Here is a 13,329-nt window from a genome sequence, read left to right on the forward strand (position 1 = left end):
TGAGACATTGCTCTCAGTTGAGGAAACCATGCCTTGTGTTCACTCTGGGCCAGCTCATCACCATGGACATAGCAGAGGCAGATACATCAGGCTGAAACTGGAATAACAAATTCCAAATGCAAGTACTATTTAGTAAACCAATTTTTTGCCCCCCCGAATGAAAAATGCATAAATAAATATGGAACAATGTCGGCTTTACATCAGTAAGAGAACTCCCTATATGCAAGCAACTACAATTTCTGTTTTATAAAGTCCCAAGGTTTTGAGGCATGGAGCAAACAGGTAATTCGCAAAATCTGTGCCAACCACTCTGTGATGTCCTAACTATTTAGAAATTAAACAATGGGCTAAAAAGTATATTGGATTATAAAAAAGGATATTGCTTGCTACATTATTTAAGTAAAATAGCTGTGCCTGGAGAAAGAGGCAAAGTAACAGTTAGCACAAGCTAACATCAGTGACTGTCACCGGTAAGGTCTGACAGGATCCCCTACCTATTAATCATGTTACTATCATAAAGCCTTGTGACACATGAAAACACTTAGTATAGAAACATAACCAGTCATAACACCCCTAAGGATTAATCTTTAATCCAACAACAGCAATGTGGTCACTCTACACCAACACACCTCAATCCAACAGCTCCCTCTTGTGAGCACAGAGTGAACAGGTTAATAAAGGTGGTGTTGACATGGTGACAGGACTGGTTGTATTTTTTCCATTCCTTTGAATTATACGTTTTTTCTTAAAATTCTGTGATTAAGATTTTGAGCAATACAATTTTGACCAGCAATAAGGGCAAAGTGTATATGATTTCTCAACTCCATTTTTTCTAAACACTTTTAAGCAATATTTTGGTGTAAAACATAAAATACGGTATATACTATATATACAGCCAAAAGTTTGTGAATACCTGACCATCACACTAGTGCTTGTTGAACATCTCATTCCAGATTTGCTCCCCTTTGCTAATAAGCTCCACTCTTCTGGGAAGGCTTTCCACTAGATTTTGGAGCATGGCTGTGGGATTTTTGTTAATTCAGCTACAAATGCATTAGTGAAGTCAGGTACTGATGCTGGTTAAGAAGGCTTGGAGTGCAGTTGGTGTACCAGTTCATCCCAAAGGTGTTCAGTGGGGTTGAGGTCAGGGCTCTGTGCAGGACACTAGAGTTCTTCTACTCCAACCTAAACACACCATGTCTTCATCTTCATGGAACTCATTTTGTGCAGAGTGGTGTTGTCATGCTGGAACAGGTTTAGGCCTCTTAGTCCCATTGAAGGGGAAATTGCAATGCTACAGTATACAAAGACATTCTAGACAATTGTGTACTTCCAACATTGTGGCAACAGTTTGGGGAAGAAACACATATGGGTGTGATTGTCAAGTGCTAACAAACTTTTGGCCTTGTAGTGTATAATGTGGTATCACAAAAACATTCAAGAAGACAATTGCTTAAACATGCTTAGTCAAATGCAAATGGCTGTCTCCTCATAATCAAGGAGAAAAAAAAGAATTTACATTCAGAACCAAGATGAATGCATGAAAAGGCTAAAGTTGTAATAAAACCTATAATAAAACTGTCAACTTTTCACCCACTAGTCAGTTTATGACATAGAAAAAATAGCTTTAGAGGATAATATTCCGATTGTGAAAGAGCATAGTACAAATTTAAAGATCATTAAAAAGGTTAGTACATAATATGTTGGTAACCTTTCATCCCAAAACAATACAAAGGAGAAGTTACCCAAAAATTTTGAAAAGAAAGACCTTCCCCAGCCTTCAACACTGCTGAAGCTCTGAAACGGTCACTTCTCAGGTAAAAATCTAATGAAAAATAAATGAATGTGGTATGACCTTCTGGATTGACACACTATTCAGATTTCAAGTCATGGAGGTTGAATCTATTTATTTAAAAAAGTGTAAATATCAATTAAATATTCAGAAGACAGTGAAATATGCAACATGACTTTGATGAGGACTTTTTCCACTGTACAGTAAAGGAGTAACACATGGATCAGTGGACAGAAATGTAGAACTTTCTGGATAAGAAGCTTGTGAATGCAGGATGCAGGGGTTCTCAGCTGAACTTGGCTTTGGAGAAATCCATTTCAGGATGCTGCTCCATGAACCTACCAGACAAATACACCTGTATTAATTAACTCATAATAACACAAACATTTGGAGGGATTTAGAGATTAATTTTAGACAACAGCAATCTGTAACCAGTTTTGGATGTCCTTTGTACCTTTTATTAAATGCTAACTTAGTGAAGTGTGATTATAGTAAAATGCCTACTGTCTAATGTAATGTCTAAGTAATGTACTGTATATAATCTAAGAACATATAAACATACCCTTAGCAAAGGAACAGCTCAGTTTAGATTTATGTTTCACCCAATATCACTTTACTGAGAGCGAGTGGAAATGACAAGCCATACATGCTTCTGTGAATTCACATATTCATTCATCATGAGTAACCACTTTATCCTGCAGATCCAGAGTCTATTCCAGGAACACTAGGCACGAGGTAGGAATACACCCTGGATGGGGCTCTAGCCATGTGCTTGGAAGGTGGGAGGAAACCAGAGAACTCAGGCCCTGTTCACACCTGGCATTAACATGCGTCCTGGGTGATCGGATCACAATTAGAGAGCAGAGCTGAAATGCATAGCTGTTCACGGTCTTCATTTATTGTCAGCTAGAAATGTCCCACAAATCCTGCCTCATCTACAATTACAGACTGTTTCAAACGTTTTAATCATGTGGAGATGAGACGAGTGAAGCTATGAAAAGCAGCTGCTTTCAGCCCTGTTGTTACAGCATCGACTTTATCCATTAGCCTGGTTGCAGAGAGCTTTACCTTTCAGAGCTATTTCCACACGGTCTCACAATGATTACATATATTCTGACGAGTAACACAGCCATCAGTTGGTCATCAAAGTAGTTTGAGTGACTGGATTACAATTCATTTTCGAGACACATTGGACCGCATTCACACCTACACTTAAAGCTGACCACTTATAATCCAAATCATCCAAGACACATGCAAATGCCAGGTGTGAACAGGATCTTAGAATAAACACATATGGACACAAAAGAGAGAGCCTGGAGCTGTGAGGTAGCAACACTTACCTCTGTGCTGACCAGCATAGGAGAACAACAACAAAAAAGCTCCCTCTATTAAACAATACCAATAAATTTATTTGTAAATATTTATATTTCATGTTTCATCTTATTTTCTGTCAAAATTTTCAGTGCAAATTTTTGACTTTTTTCAGCTTATTTTTGGCTCTTTTCTAATAAATTTAGCTTACCTATGTCAACTTTAAGCGTGTCTAATGTTAGCTAAGACATTGATAGATTTTATTTCCCATTAATGAACTCAAAACATTTTCCATTTACCTTGACAGAAAGAGAGGACACTGTATTGGTGTACTGTTCAGTGATAATTTGTAACAGTGGTGTTAAAATCATGCCAAAGTTCATGCAAAATGTACAGTTTGAAAAATCTGCAGTGATTCTTGCATGGACAAATGACTATAAATTATCACAAAAACAAATAAACAAAAAAAATTATATATATATATATATATATATATATATATATATATATATATATATATATATATATATATATATATATATACATATACACACACACACACACACACACACGCGCACACACGCACACATACATACATACACACAGAGTAAATACATTATTATTATTACTAATTAATTATTATTTTGAATGATAATTTATTATATATAAATATAAATATGCACACTCAGCGAAGAACTGACAAATCTGGTGCAGTTCATGAGGATGAGATGCACTGTAGTACTTAAAGCAGCTGGTGTTCACACACAGTCTTCTTTGCTCATATTTACCAAGGGTGCCACTAGTAGTGGAGGGCACTGTAGACATTTTTGTCATATGTTGTATGAAGGAATAAGGTGGCATTGACCAAACCGAAATCACTCCGAAAGAGCGTGCAAAACAATTTCATGCAATTGCGATTTCACCACAAAAAATAAAAAATAAAAAATTTGGAATCCTGTACAGACTGATTAAGTTAGCTACTATTTATTAGCCGAGTTAATTAGGATACCAAGCAACAAAAACATGAGACTGTACTGACCATTGGAGGTTTTATTCGCTTGGTGGGAGAGCTAATTAATTTATCATTTGTCCACACCTTCAGAGTGTGTAACACTGCTTTCTCATATATTATCTTGTATATTGTGTGCATAGTACAGTACAGAGCAAAAGTCTTAGCCACATTCAAAGAAATGTACAGCAAACATGCCTTCAAAAATAATGCAACTAAACATTTCTACATTATTTTATGACTTCCTTATTACTAAATATAATTATTTAAACATCAAAAATAACAATTTGTACAACCAAATATCATGACAAAGACTTTTGCACAGTGCTGTATATTACGTTCTGAGAAACAGTAAGGAACATTTGGTTTATTGAGCCTGCATTATTTAAAAGGATTCTTTAAAAATTGTGACACTGCTATGAAATAGTAGATTGTGGTAAATATTGAGATTGACATTGATAGTGGTAACATTTTGGGACATGATTGACCCAAGCTCTAGCTGGAAATGAATGTCACATACTTCTTCAGGATGTCCTGCTTCTTCTGCTCCTCAGAGGTTGGTAGGCCCATGGACTTCTGCCTCTGGTCATACATCATCTTTTCCACCATGCTCCGTGTTTCACCATCCAGATCAGAAAGCTATACAGAGAGGAAAGAGATGAAGGTGTGGAGGAAGTAAAACAATGTCATCCTTGTTTCAGGAAACAAGGCCATATCTGAATTAATGCTCAGTGTGTACAGTATGCTGCCTACCTTGGAGTTTTCTGGGCAGATTTTCTTGGTGTTGATTTCAGGGTCGGTGGTCACCAACTTGTTCCACCACTCCATTTTATTTATCTGCCAATGGTATAAAATTTAATTTAAAGTTTTCAGAGACAGTAATGACTGATGTGACCAACTGTGATGTGACCCCCACCCCATACCTTCTCCAGGTGGATGGTCACTATTTTTCCGTCATCAATGAGCCAGGAGCATTCCTCTACCTTCACCTCATTAAAAAGTTGTGCATCAATCACAGGTGGGTGGCCCTTTAAGCCCATTTTTAGATGACGCCTTTGAACTTCCACCACCACGTCCTTCCCCTTCAGGCGGAACTTCACATCAAAAGGCACTATGAGCTGGTGAAAGATTAAAACTAAGTTGACATCTCTCATACTGCTGACAAAAGAGATGCATTGATGCAGGATTATATCCGTGTAATATCTGAGAGGTAAGCTGGTGAAGAAAAGTTTTGTCAAATTTAGCAATTTGCTATTGGTTGATGTAGTTTTCGGCACATCAGCATTAACTTGAGAATAACTGAGCTCTCACCCACAACATGAAATCAAAGCATTAATTAGTTACTATGTTCAATACAGCAGCTGAATGCTAGCCAACACGAGAGCAAATAAATGCTTGCAGCTAAATCCAAACGTTATGATTGAAATGGCAGTTCCAGTGATGCTGGATGCATTTTAGGTTCTATAATTTATGGTTTAGTTTCAAGAAGGGCTTTTTTCCTTTCAACCCTGACTAGCAGTTTGTTATTATGGAAGTGTTGTCTAATAGCTGGAAAAAAAAAAAAAGCAATTCTAAAGGTTCTTGTTTTTTTTTTGTGTGTTGTTTTTTTTAACTTGTGTGTTTATAATGCCTTGCATAAGTTCACACCCCTTTCCGCATTTTGTATTGTTGCGACCTGGAACTGAGGTGGACCTGGGATTATTTCATGACCCTGAACAAAATAGATCATAATGCTGCAGTGTACTTTGCAAAATTATGTACAAATAAAACATGTACAACACCAGACATGAATAACAAAAACTAATTGAAAATCAATATATTTGATATCACTTACAACACACATCTTTCGACACACTGATTAAGAAAACACTTACATCCACTTCAGACAGTGTCTGTGTCCACCTGTAGTTGGAGAGGTCTGCTCCATTTCCAGCATTAGGCTTCATCTTGTCCTTATCCTTTTCATCCTCTTCTCCTTCTGACTCAGACTAAAAACGCACATCAGTGAGTATTATTAATTACTACAACCAAAGTTATTCTAGTAAAGTTTGTCCCCTTGGCACAGCTGACATAGAATCGCTGCCACAGAATTGAAATAAATTTACATTATTTTTTTCCAAAGACAATTTTAAACCTTACAAAAACTGAAAATAAGTTGTGGTCCTTGGCAAGAACAATCTAATTTATGACTGTTTCTATGGTAACAGTGACCATTATCCGAGTGCACCGAATCCCAAATTGCTAACTGCTCCTTAAAAATCAGGGATATTGTTACATTTGACTTCGATTCCTCTCATCCTTGCATCCTTCCCTCGCATCCTAAAGGGGTGGAGCTAAGACGTGAGGAAAGGAAACAAGGAAAGGAAGCGAGGATGCACAAATAAGAAGCACACACTGTGTCTGTATGTTAAATCTTATAATGCAGAGGTTCTCAACCTTTTCTAAATAACAGTCCCCCCACATTGGAGGAGACCAGGTTTATTCTAGAAAATCTATCTATATAACCTAATCTATAATCTGTTTTTGATAGATAGATTGTTTTGCTTTTGTGTGTACTTTAATTACTTTTCATAACTTTTAAAAAAATTATTTATGACTTTTATAAAACTATATAACAGACAGGTATTGAACATGAATGATCAAAAATGTTTCTGAACACTATAACTACTCTGAACAAGAGAACTAGGCTGCAATAACGTGGACTACTTTACATGTAAAACATGTTGCATTCTATTCATCTTGCGTTCTAAAAACATTTGCATAAGAATTATGTAAATTGGGACAAAGGGCGCATCTCCTTATCCATGACATTGTTAAATTTCGGAACCCAAATGATGCCCTGTCTGTGTTTTTTTCTTGAAAACAATTTGCGCCCCCTTCCAATCTCCCCCATTGAGAACCACTGTTGTAATGCCACTTTAATTGTCGATTAGAGATTTTACAAATTTGCAGTGATTTTTCTAACAGCTGCACTTTTCTCATAAGTTCACTTTAATAAAGAGAAAACATGGCAGAGAAAAGAATGGAGATACAGTGGGTTCAGAAAATATTCCAATAAATAATTTAATTTAAAATGGATTTACAATTTTGGTCATACGGATATACACAACAATACATAATGACAAAGTAAAAACATGTTTTTAGACACTTTTGCAAATTTATTACAAATCAAAAAGTGAAATGTGTCTCATCAACCATGATTGTACTGACTTAAAATGCAAGTTTGTCTTGTTTTCCATTCATTAATGTCCCCCTTTTTATTAACCTGACTGACTGTACATAAAAAAAAAAATCATATACTCCTGAAATTTTACAGATGCAGTGCAAGGTCTAAAAATTACAGTATTTTTGTTTAGATCAGATATTCACTAAAAACAGATTCACATTAATGCATTACACATCTTACTTACCCCTTTATCAGCTGCAGCTGCAGTACTGCTTTCAGAGACTTTCTCCTTTTCCTCCTCCTTGTCTTTCTCCTGCAGAGATTAATAAAGAATACAAAAATATGTTTGTAGGTGTTTGCTTGGGCAAACATTTCATCATCAGTTCAACTACCAATAACTGTCGGAAAAATTTGTAATGTTCTGCCTAGATTACTTTCTTGGAGTCATTAATGAGGGGCCAAGCACTATGAGTTGACTTATTATTATTGTCACACGTCACATTAATGCATTACACATCTTACTTACCCCTTTATCAGCTGCAGCTGCAGTACTGCTTTCAGAGACTTTCTCCTTTTCCTCCTCCTTGTCTTTCTCCTGCAGAGATTAATAAAGAATACAAAAATATGTTTGTAGGTGTTTGCTTGGGCAAACATTTCATCATCAGTTCAACTACCAATAACTGTCGGGAAAAAATTTTAATGTTCTGCCTAGATTACTTTCTTGGAGTCATTAATGAGGGGCCAAGCACTATGAGTTGACTTATTATTATTGTCACACTTCTTATGAAATTTTGATAGTGACAGATTTTGGTGTACACCCTTCACAGGGCAAATTTGGACATATGTTTAGAACAATAACTCCTCAGTACAACATTGTAGAACACAATTCCACTTTCCTTTGATTCTTTAAAATCCTCCAGCCTTTAAAAAAAATGTTTAAAAACAATTTATGAATGTGTGTGATTTTTCTTGATGTAACAAATTTGTGATTCGTCATACAGGAAGATGGTGATTTTGTTGGTAAGGTTTTTTTTTGCTTCTTCAATTTCAAATGGTCATAAAATTTGGATCATAGCATCGTGAGACCAACATGAACAATTCTTGTTTCTTGGATTTCTGATATGTATGACGGTTCATTCATAATGCACAAATAAATTTGACGCTGATGCAACGTTTTTACATATTGACAACACACTTGGCACGTATTTAGCAAAATGACCTGATACTAACAAGCTCTGACTTCATCTGCAATTTGAGAGGGCAACTGAAAAAAGGAAGTGAGGCAATATCTCAGCAATGCCTAGAGACTATAAACATCATTTAAAAGGACTTTAGGAGGAATGCTTCTGGGGTTTTTATGTCATTTACAGAGTTCACAACACAGCCTACAAACTTGCTAATGTCATGTGACCAAATAATGATCAAGCACAACTTAAGCCCCAAGAACAGCACTTATAATAAAGGTCAAAACAATCAATTGGTTTTATAATTGTAGATTGTATGTATGTAGTAAGCATGAAATGTTTAGTATGACAACTATGTGTACACTGTAAAGACACACTTATCTCTGTGATTTATACAGAGATCTCCTGATAATCAATCATAATTACTAAAGACATCCTCCAGCTACATGACTTACGACCAAATGTCTGTAAATCTTTTTGCTTCCTTTTGTTTCCGTTACATACACAATGATGTGCAAAGAGGCTTCATGTGTGTTTAAATGTTGGATGAGATCATAAAACTGTATTACATAGATTTTTTCTTGGTTATCACACTGCGATAAATTAAAACAATCACACCCCTATAGTTTAGCAACCAAAAGTAACCATAATAATAATAATAATAATAATAATTACAATTTAAGTTAACCAGGAAAAGGTGTGTGTTTACCTGGTCTATCTGTGTCTGGAGTGTCTCTGCCTCCTCATCTGTGAGCTCTTTGATTCTGGGCTCGTTCTCAGCATCCTTCTTCTTTCTGTCCTCCTCAGCCTTGAGCATGGCGGCTCTTTCTGCTTTCTCCTTCTTCTCTTTCTCCTGTCTGGACTGTTTCTCTTTCTGGGCCTTGAGTGCCAGCTGACTGTGATGACCAAATGCCTCTTTCACCAGCTTGTTAGGAGAAATTAAAGGACAATTACTGTCACAAACCAACAACTCAATGTATAGCACTGTGCAAAAACACTGCAGAAGCCTTAAAAAGAAGTTATAAGCTTTTTTTGGTGGTGCATATGTAAGCATTACAGCCATCATCTCACCTTCTCAGGAGCTCCATGTTCACCACCCGTAAAAAAGTCTGTTTTTCGTCGGAGAAAGCTAAAGAATGTGTTCACCAACTGTAAAGAGTGAAAAATAATTAGACGCCTAAGGATATGCAAAAACAACACACTGTACAACAAGGACGCAGTCAGGTACTGACTATTTACAAAGAAATAAGGATGTCATTCAAGCACTCAAGCATTCTGAGTATTGACAAACTCAGTGATTCGACATGATTAATTCGTTCAAATAATCATTGTGTTTTAAGTGAGCGAAGCTTTGTCCTGTCAAGACCTCTACTGCACTAGAGGATGATTAGTAATGATGAGTAAAACAGCTAATTACCATAACTAAACGTAACAAAACACTGCTCCATATTCAAGCTGGCTGCTATTAGCTAGCTAGCTAGCATGATCATCCAGATAAGTAAATGTTTTACCTCTTGTACCCCGCCTTCATGCTGTTGTGCCATAACAAGCAACATACCGTCATACTTTTCTTCATCACTACCCATGTTAAGGATTTATACTCAACACTGTGTCAAATCTACAGTATTAAATATACACGTGTCTGAAAATGTTCTCGGTGGCTTTAGCTTGCATTCACTTCCTAGCTACCACACAGAACCCCCTCCCCCGAAACACGAGAACCAATAACATTGATTCACAGTTGAATGACAGGACACAAGGCCAGTCAGTTTTTTAAACGTCACTGCTGCAGAGCAGTGAAGCCCTTCTTTTGACGGGTGGGGGGCAGCAGAATTCTCTAGAAATGTCAGGTGTAGGTACGTGATATGTTTAACCCAGAACCCTAGACTTACATAATGAACACTTTACAGTTGGGTATATGACTGTAAGTCATTCCCTTCAAATGCTATTGAGCTTTAAATAATGGCACATTTTGTGTATGGGGCCCATTCTGTAGTGAAATACATGTCTAATTTACATATGATTTAATAGCTTATTTTGATAAATATAAAAAATCTAAAAGTTGTGCATCATACCTGACACCTAGATGAACACTTTACAGTTAGTTATATGACTGTAAGTCATTCCCTTCAAATGTTATTGAAGTTAGAAACCTGTTTAACAATGTGGTATGTAACTTTAGAGACGGTCCCTTAATTTCCGCATATAGGCGAATATCGAACATCCAACGTCAAGCCACCTTTATTCCAGTGAACCCTAGACGATATTATTCACTATATCTGTGCACAATAAGATGAAAAGCTTCCCTTTAGTCGCACGGTGGCTTAGTGTGACGTGGCTTAGCACTTGCGCCTCCCACCTCCAAGGGATTGGGGTTCGATTCCCACCGTGGCCCTGTGTGTGCGGAGTTTGCATGTTCTCCCCGTGCTGCAGGGATTTCCTCCCCCTGTCCAAAGAGATGCATGGAAGGCTGATTGGCAAGTCCAAAGTGTCCGTAGTGTGTGAATGTGTATGTGATTGTGCCCTGGATGGATTGGCACCCTGTCTATGGTGTACCCTGCTTTGTGCCCAATCCTCCCTGGGATAGGCTCCATGTTTCCCCCTGACCCTGAAAAGGATAAAGTGGTATAGAGGATGGATGGCTTCCTTGGGGTTAGAGATTGAGTAAATCTGAAATCTTACAAACCATATAATTTAGCTTGTTTTGTAATACATACTGACCTCACTGTCGGTTTGTTGGTCCTAAATACATATAAAAAAGTCCACACACCCTGGCAGGTGTTTGTGATGTAAAAATAAATAAATAAATAAATAAAAATGAAACCAAGATAAACCATGTCAGAACTTTTTCCACCCTCAAAGTGAAATTACAACATATAAAAATCAAACTAATAACAATTAGACACATTTTAGGGATAAATATGAAAATATAAAAGTTGCAATAACCTGGTTGCATAAGTGTGCACACCCTTTTATAACTGGGGATGTGGCTGTGTTCAGAATGAACAAGTCACATTCAATCTCATGTTCAAAAGTAATTATCATACCCATGTCATCAGGGAAATTATTCTGATTAACCCCAAATATAGATCAAGTGTGCCTGTAGGATTTTCTTCACATCTTCTTGGTTTCATCCGATTGCTGAAGTCATGGTCCACAAAGAGCTGACAAAGCATGTACAGTATCTAACTTGTTGAAACATACCGATCAGAAGTATCAACACTTTAACTTTAGGTAACTTGAATAACAGAATTAGAATAAATCTATCGAGCAACTTGAGAATATACCTAGATTCAGTTACACTGTTTCGCCACAGGATGTCAGTAAAACAACACAAGATATTCCTGCACATGCAGCGCGCTCTTAGGGAGGAATCCTCTTTCCGCTCTCATCGTGACAGACGGAAATACTGTCCACTATACTAACGAGGAAATGCTGCTAAAGCTGGAAAAGACGCTTGGCTAAGAAAGTGCATTTAAGCCGTGTCTCATGCTCCGTTCCAGTGATGGCCAAGAGAACATGGCACGGGATTTGAACTGCTCTAATTACTTAATTGATGTGTTGAAGAGGTGCAGAAACAAGAAAATATAAATTATATTGTAAAGTTGATGGTGAAGAAGGGTGTAACATAGACAAACACGTTTATAGGCTCCAGAAAAAATAGTCTACTGTTTCCTTAAATCACTTTGCCGCATTGCTTGTAAAAATAAAATGAGAATGGAAAATTGGTCTCGTTGGCTAGCTCACTTATCAAAGTTAGCCTCTAGGAGCCCATGCAGTAATAAAATATATGGGATTATTTTATATATGATTTAATAGTTATTTTTATTAAATATCAAAAAATCTAAAACTTGTGCATCATAGCTGACACTTACATGAACACTTTACAGTTAGCTATATGACTGTACGTCATTCCCTTCAAATGTTATTGAAGTTAGTGGCAGCTCACTTATCAAGGATGCATTCTGCCTTACCATCCACAGCTCAGTTGGTAGAGCGGCGGACTTTACAGGTGAATAAAACACAATTCCCTAACCGGGAATCGAACCCAAGGAGTTGCGCTTAAGCCTTGCCTTAAGCTCCATTCCGGGTAAGGCTTGTAAAGACGGTTGGCACTTTGGAAATGATGGAAATATAAACGATCAAACCGTAAAGGAGCCAGGAAACTGCACTTAAGCCTTGTCTCATGCTCCATTCCTGCGATGGCCAAGAGAATATGGCACTGGACTTGAACTGCCCTGGGGTTTTACCTGTGCAAGTTGAAGCCTGCTATGAACCTGTGTCTTAATGCAGAGAAAACTCTACACAGATGAGCAAGAAAGCACCTTGGCATTCATCAAACAGGCTCGTGCCAAACAAATCTTCCACGCTAGGGAAGTGCTTTGACGTAAAGGAAGTCATCCGAATGTGTACATGTAAACCTGTAAATGCTCTGTTTGCTTACTTGAAGTAAATGTACTGAAACATGAGAATGTATAGATGGACAAACACGTTTATAGGCTCCAGAAAAAATAGTCTAGTGTTTCCTCAAAACAGTTTGCCACGTTGCTTGTGAAGAGCAAGTTCGAAAAGAAAATTGGTCTCGTTTGCTAGCTCACTTATCAAGGATGTCTTCTGCCTTACCTTCGATAGCTCAGTTGGTAGAGCGGAGGACTGTAGGTACTTGTAGTGGGCATCCTTAGGTCGCTGGTTCGACTCCGGCTCGAAGGACGGCTTTCTGTATGCCAGGCGGCTTTTTTCTTTTTAAATGTTTATTTGGCCCCAGGTGAATAAAACACCGTTCCCTGACCGGGAATCGAACCCGGGCCGCGGCGGTGAGAGCGCCGAATCCTAACCACTAGACGACCAGGGACGAGCCTCAAGAACA

General features: G+C 37.5%; 1 protein-coding gene and 2 non-coding genes across 4 annotated transcripts; 1 reads left to right on the forward strand and 2 right to left on the reverse strand.

The window, feature by feature from the left end:
- Nucleotides 1-1,887: 1,887 nt before the first annotated feature.
- Nucleotides 1,888-10,174, reverse strand: nudc (nudC nuclear distribution protein). 2 transcript variants are annotated; one of them, XM_047159119.2, is made up of 10 exons: nt 9,974-10,173; nt 9,534-9,611; nt 9,172-9,387; nt 7,805-7,873; nt 7,523-7,591; nt 5,987-6,100; nt 5,036-5,230; nt 4,866-4,949; nt 4,633-4,751; nt 1,888-2,130 (listed from the first exon to the last, which is right to left on the reverse strand). In XM_047159119.2, exons 1-10 carry the CDS (start codon nt 10,046-10,048, stop codon nt 2,079-2,081), a joined length of 1,071 nt encoding a protein of 356 aa, XP_047015075.1. In that variant the 5' UTR covers nt 10,049-10,173; the 3' UTR covers nt 1,888-2,078. The 2 variants fall into 2 exon arrangements, with proteins under 2 accessions (XP_047015075.1, XP_053540771.1); XM_053684796.1 differs by lacking the exon at nt 7,805-7,873 and having other exon boundaries at nt 9,974-10,174.
- A 2,910-nt stretch (nt 10,175-13,084) lies between these two features.
- trnay-gua (transfer RNA tyrosine (anticodon GUA)) lies at nt 13,085-13,172 on the forward strand. The gene is given in 2 exon segments: nt 13,085-13,121; nt 13,137-13,172. It is a non-coding gene; the product is annotated as a tRNA-Tyr (tRNA).
- Nucleotides 13,173-13,242: 70 nt separating this feature from the next.
- On the reverse strand, nt 13,243-13,314 carry trnae-cuc (transfer RNA glutamic acid (anticodon CUC)). The gene has a single exon. It is a non-coding gene; the product is annotated as a tRNA-Glu (tRNA).
- Nucleotides 13,315-13,329: the final 15 nt, after the last annotated feature.

The sequence above is a fragment of the Ictalurus punctatus genome, chromosome 12 (genome assembly GCF_001660625.3).
Source record: "Ictalurus punctatus breed USDA103 chromosome 12, Coco_2.0, whole genome shotgun sequence".
Taxonomy (NCBI): domain Eukaryota; kingdom Metazoa; phylum Chordata; class Actinopteri; order Siluriformes; family Ictaluridae; genus Ictalurus; species Ictalurus punctatus.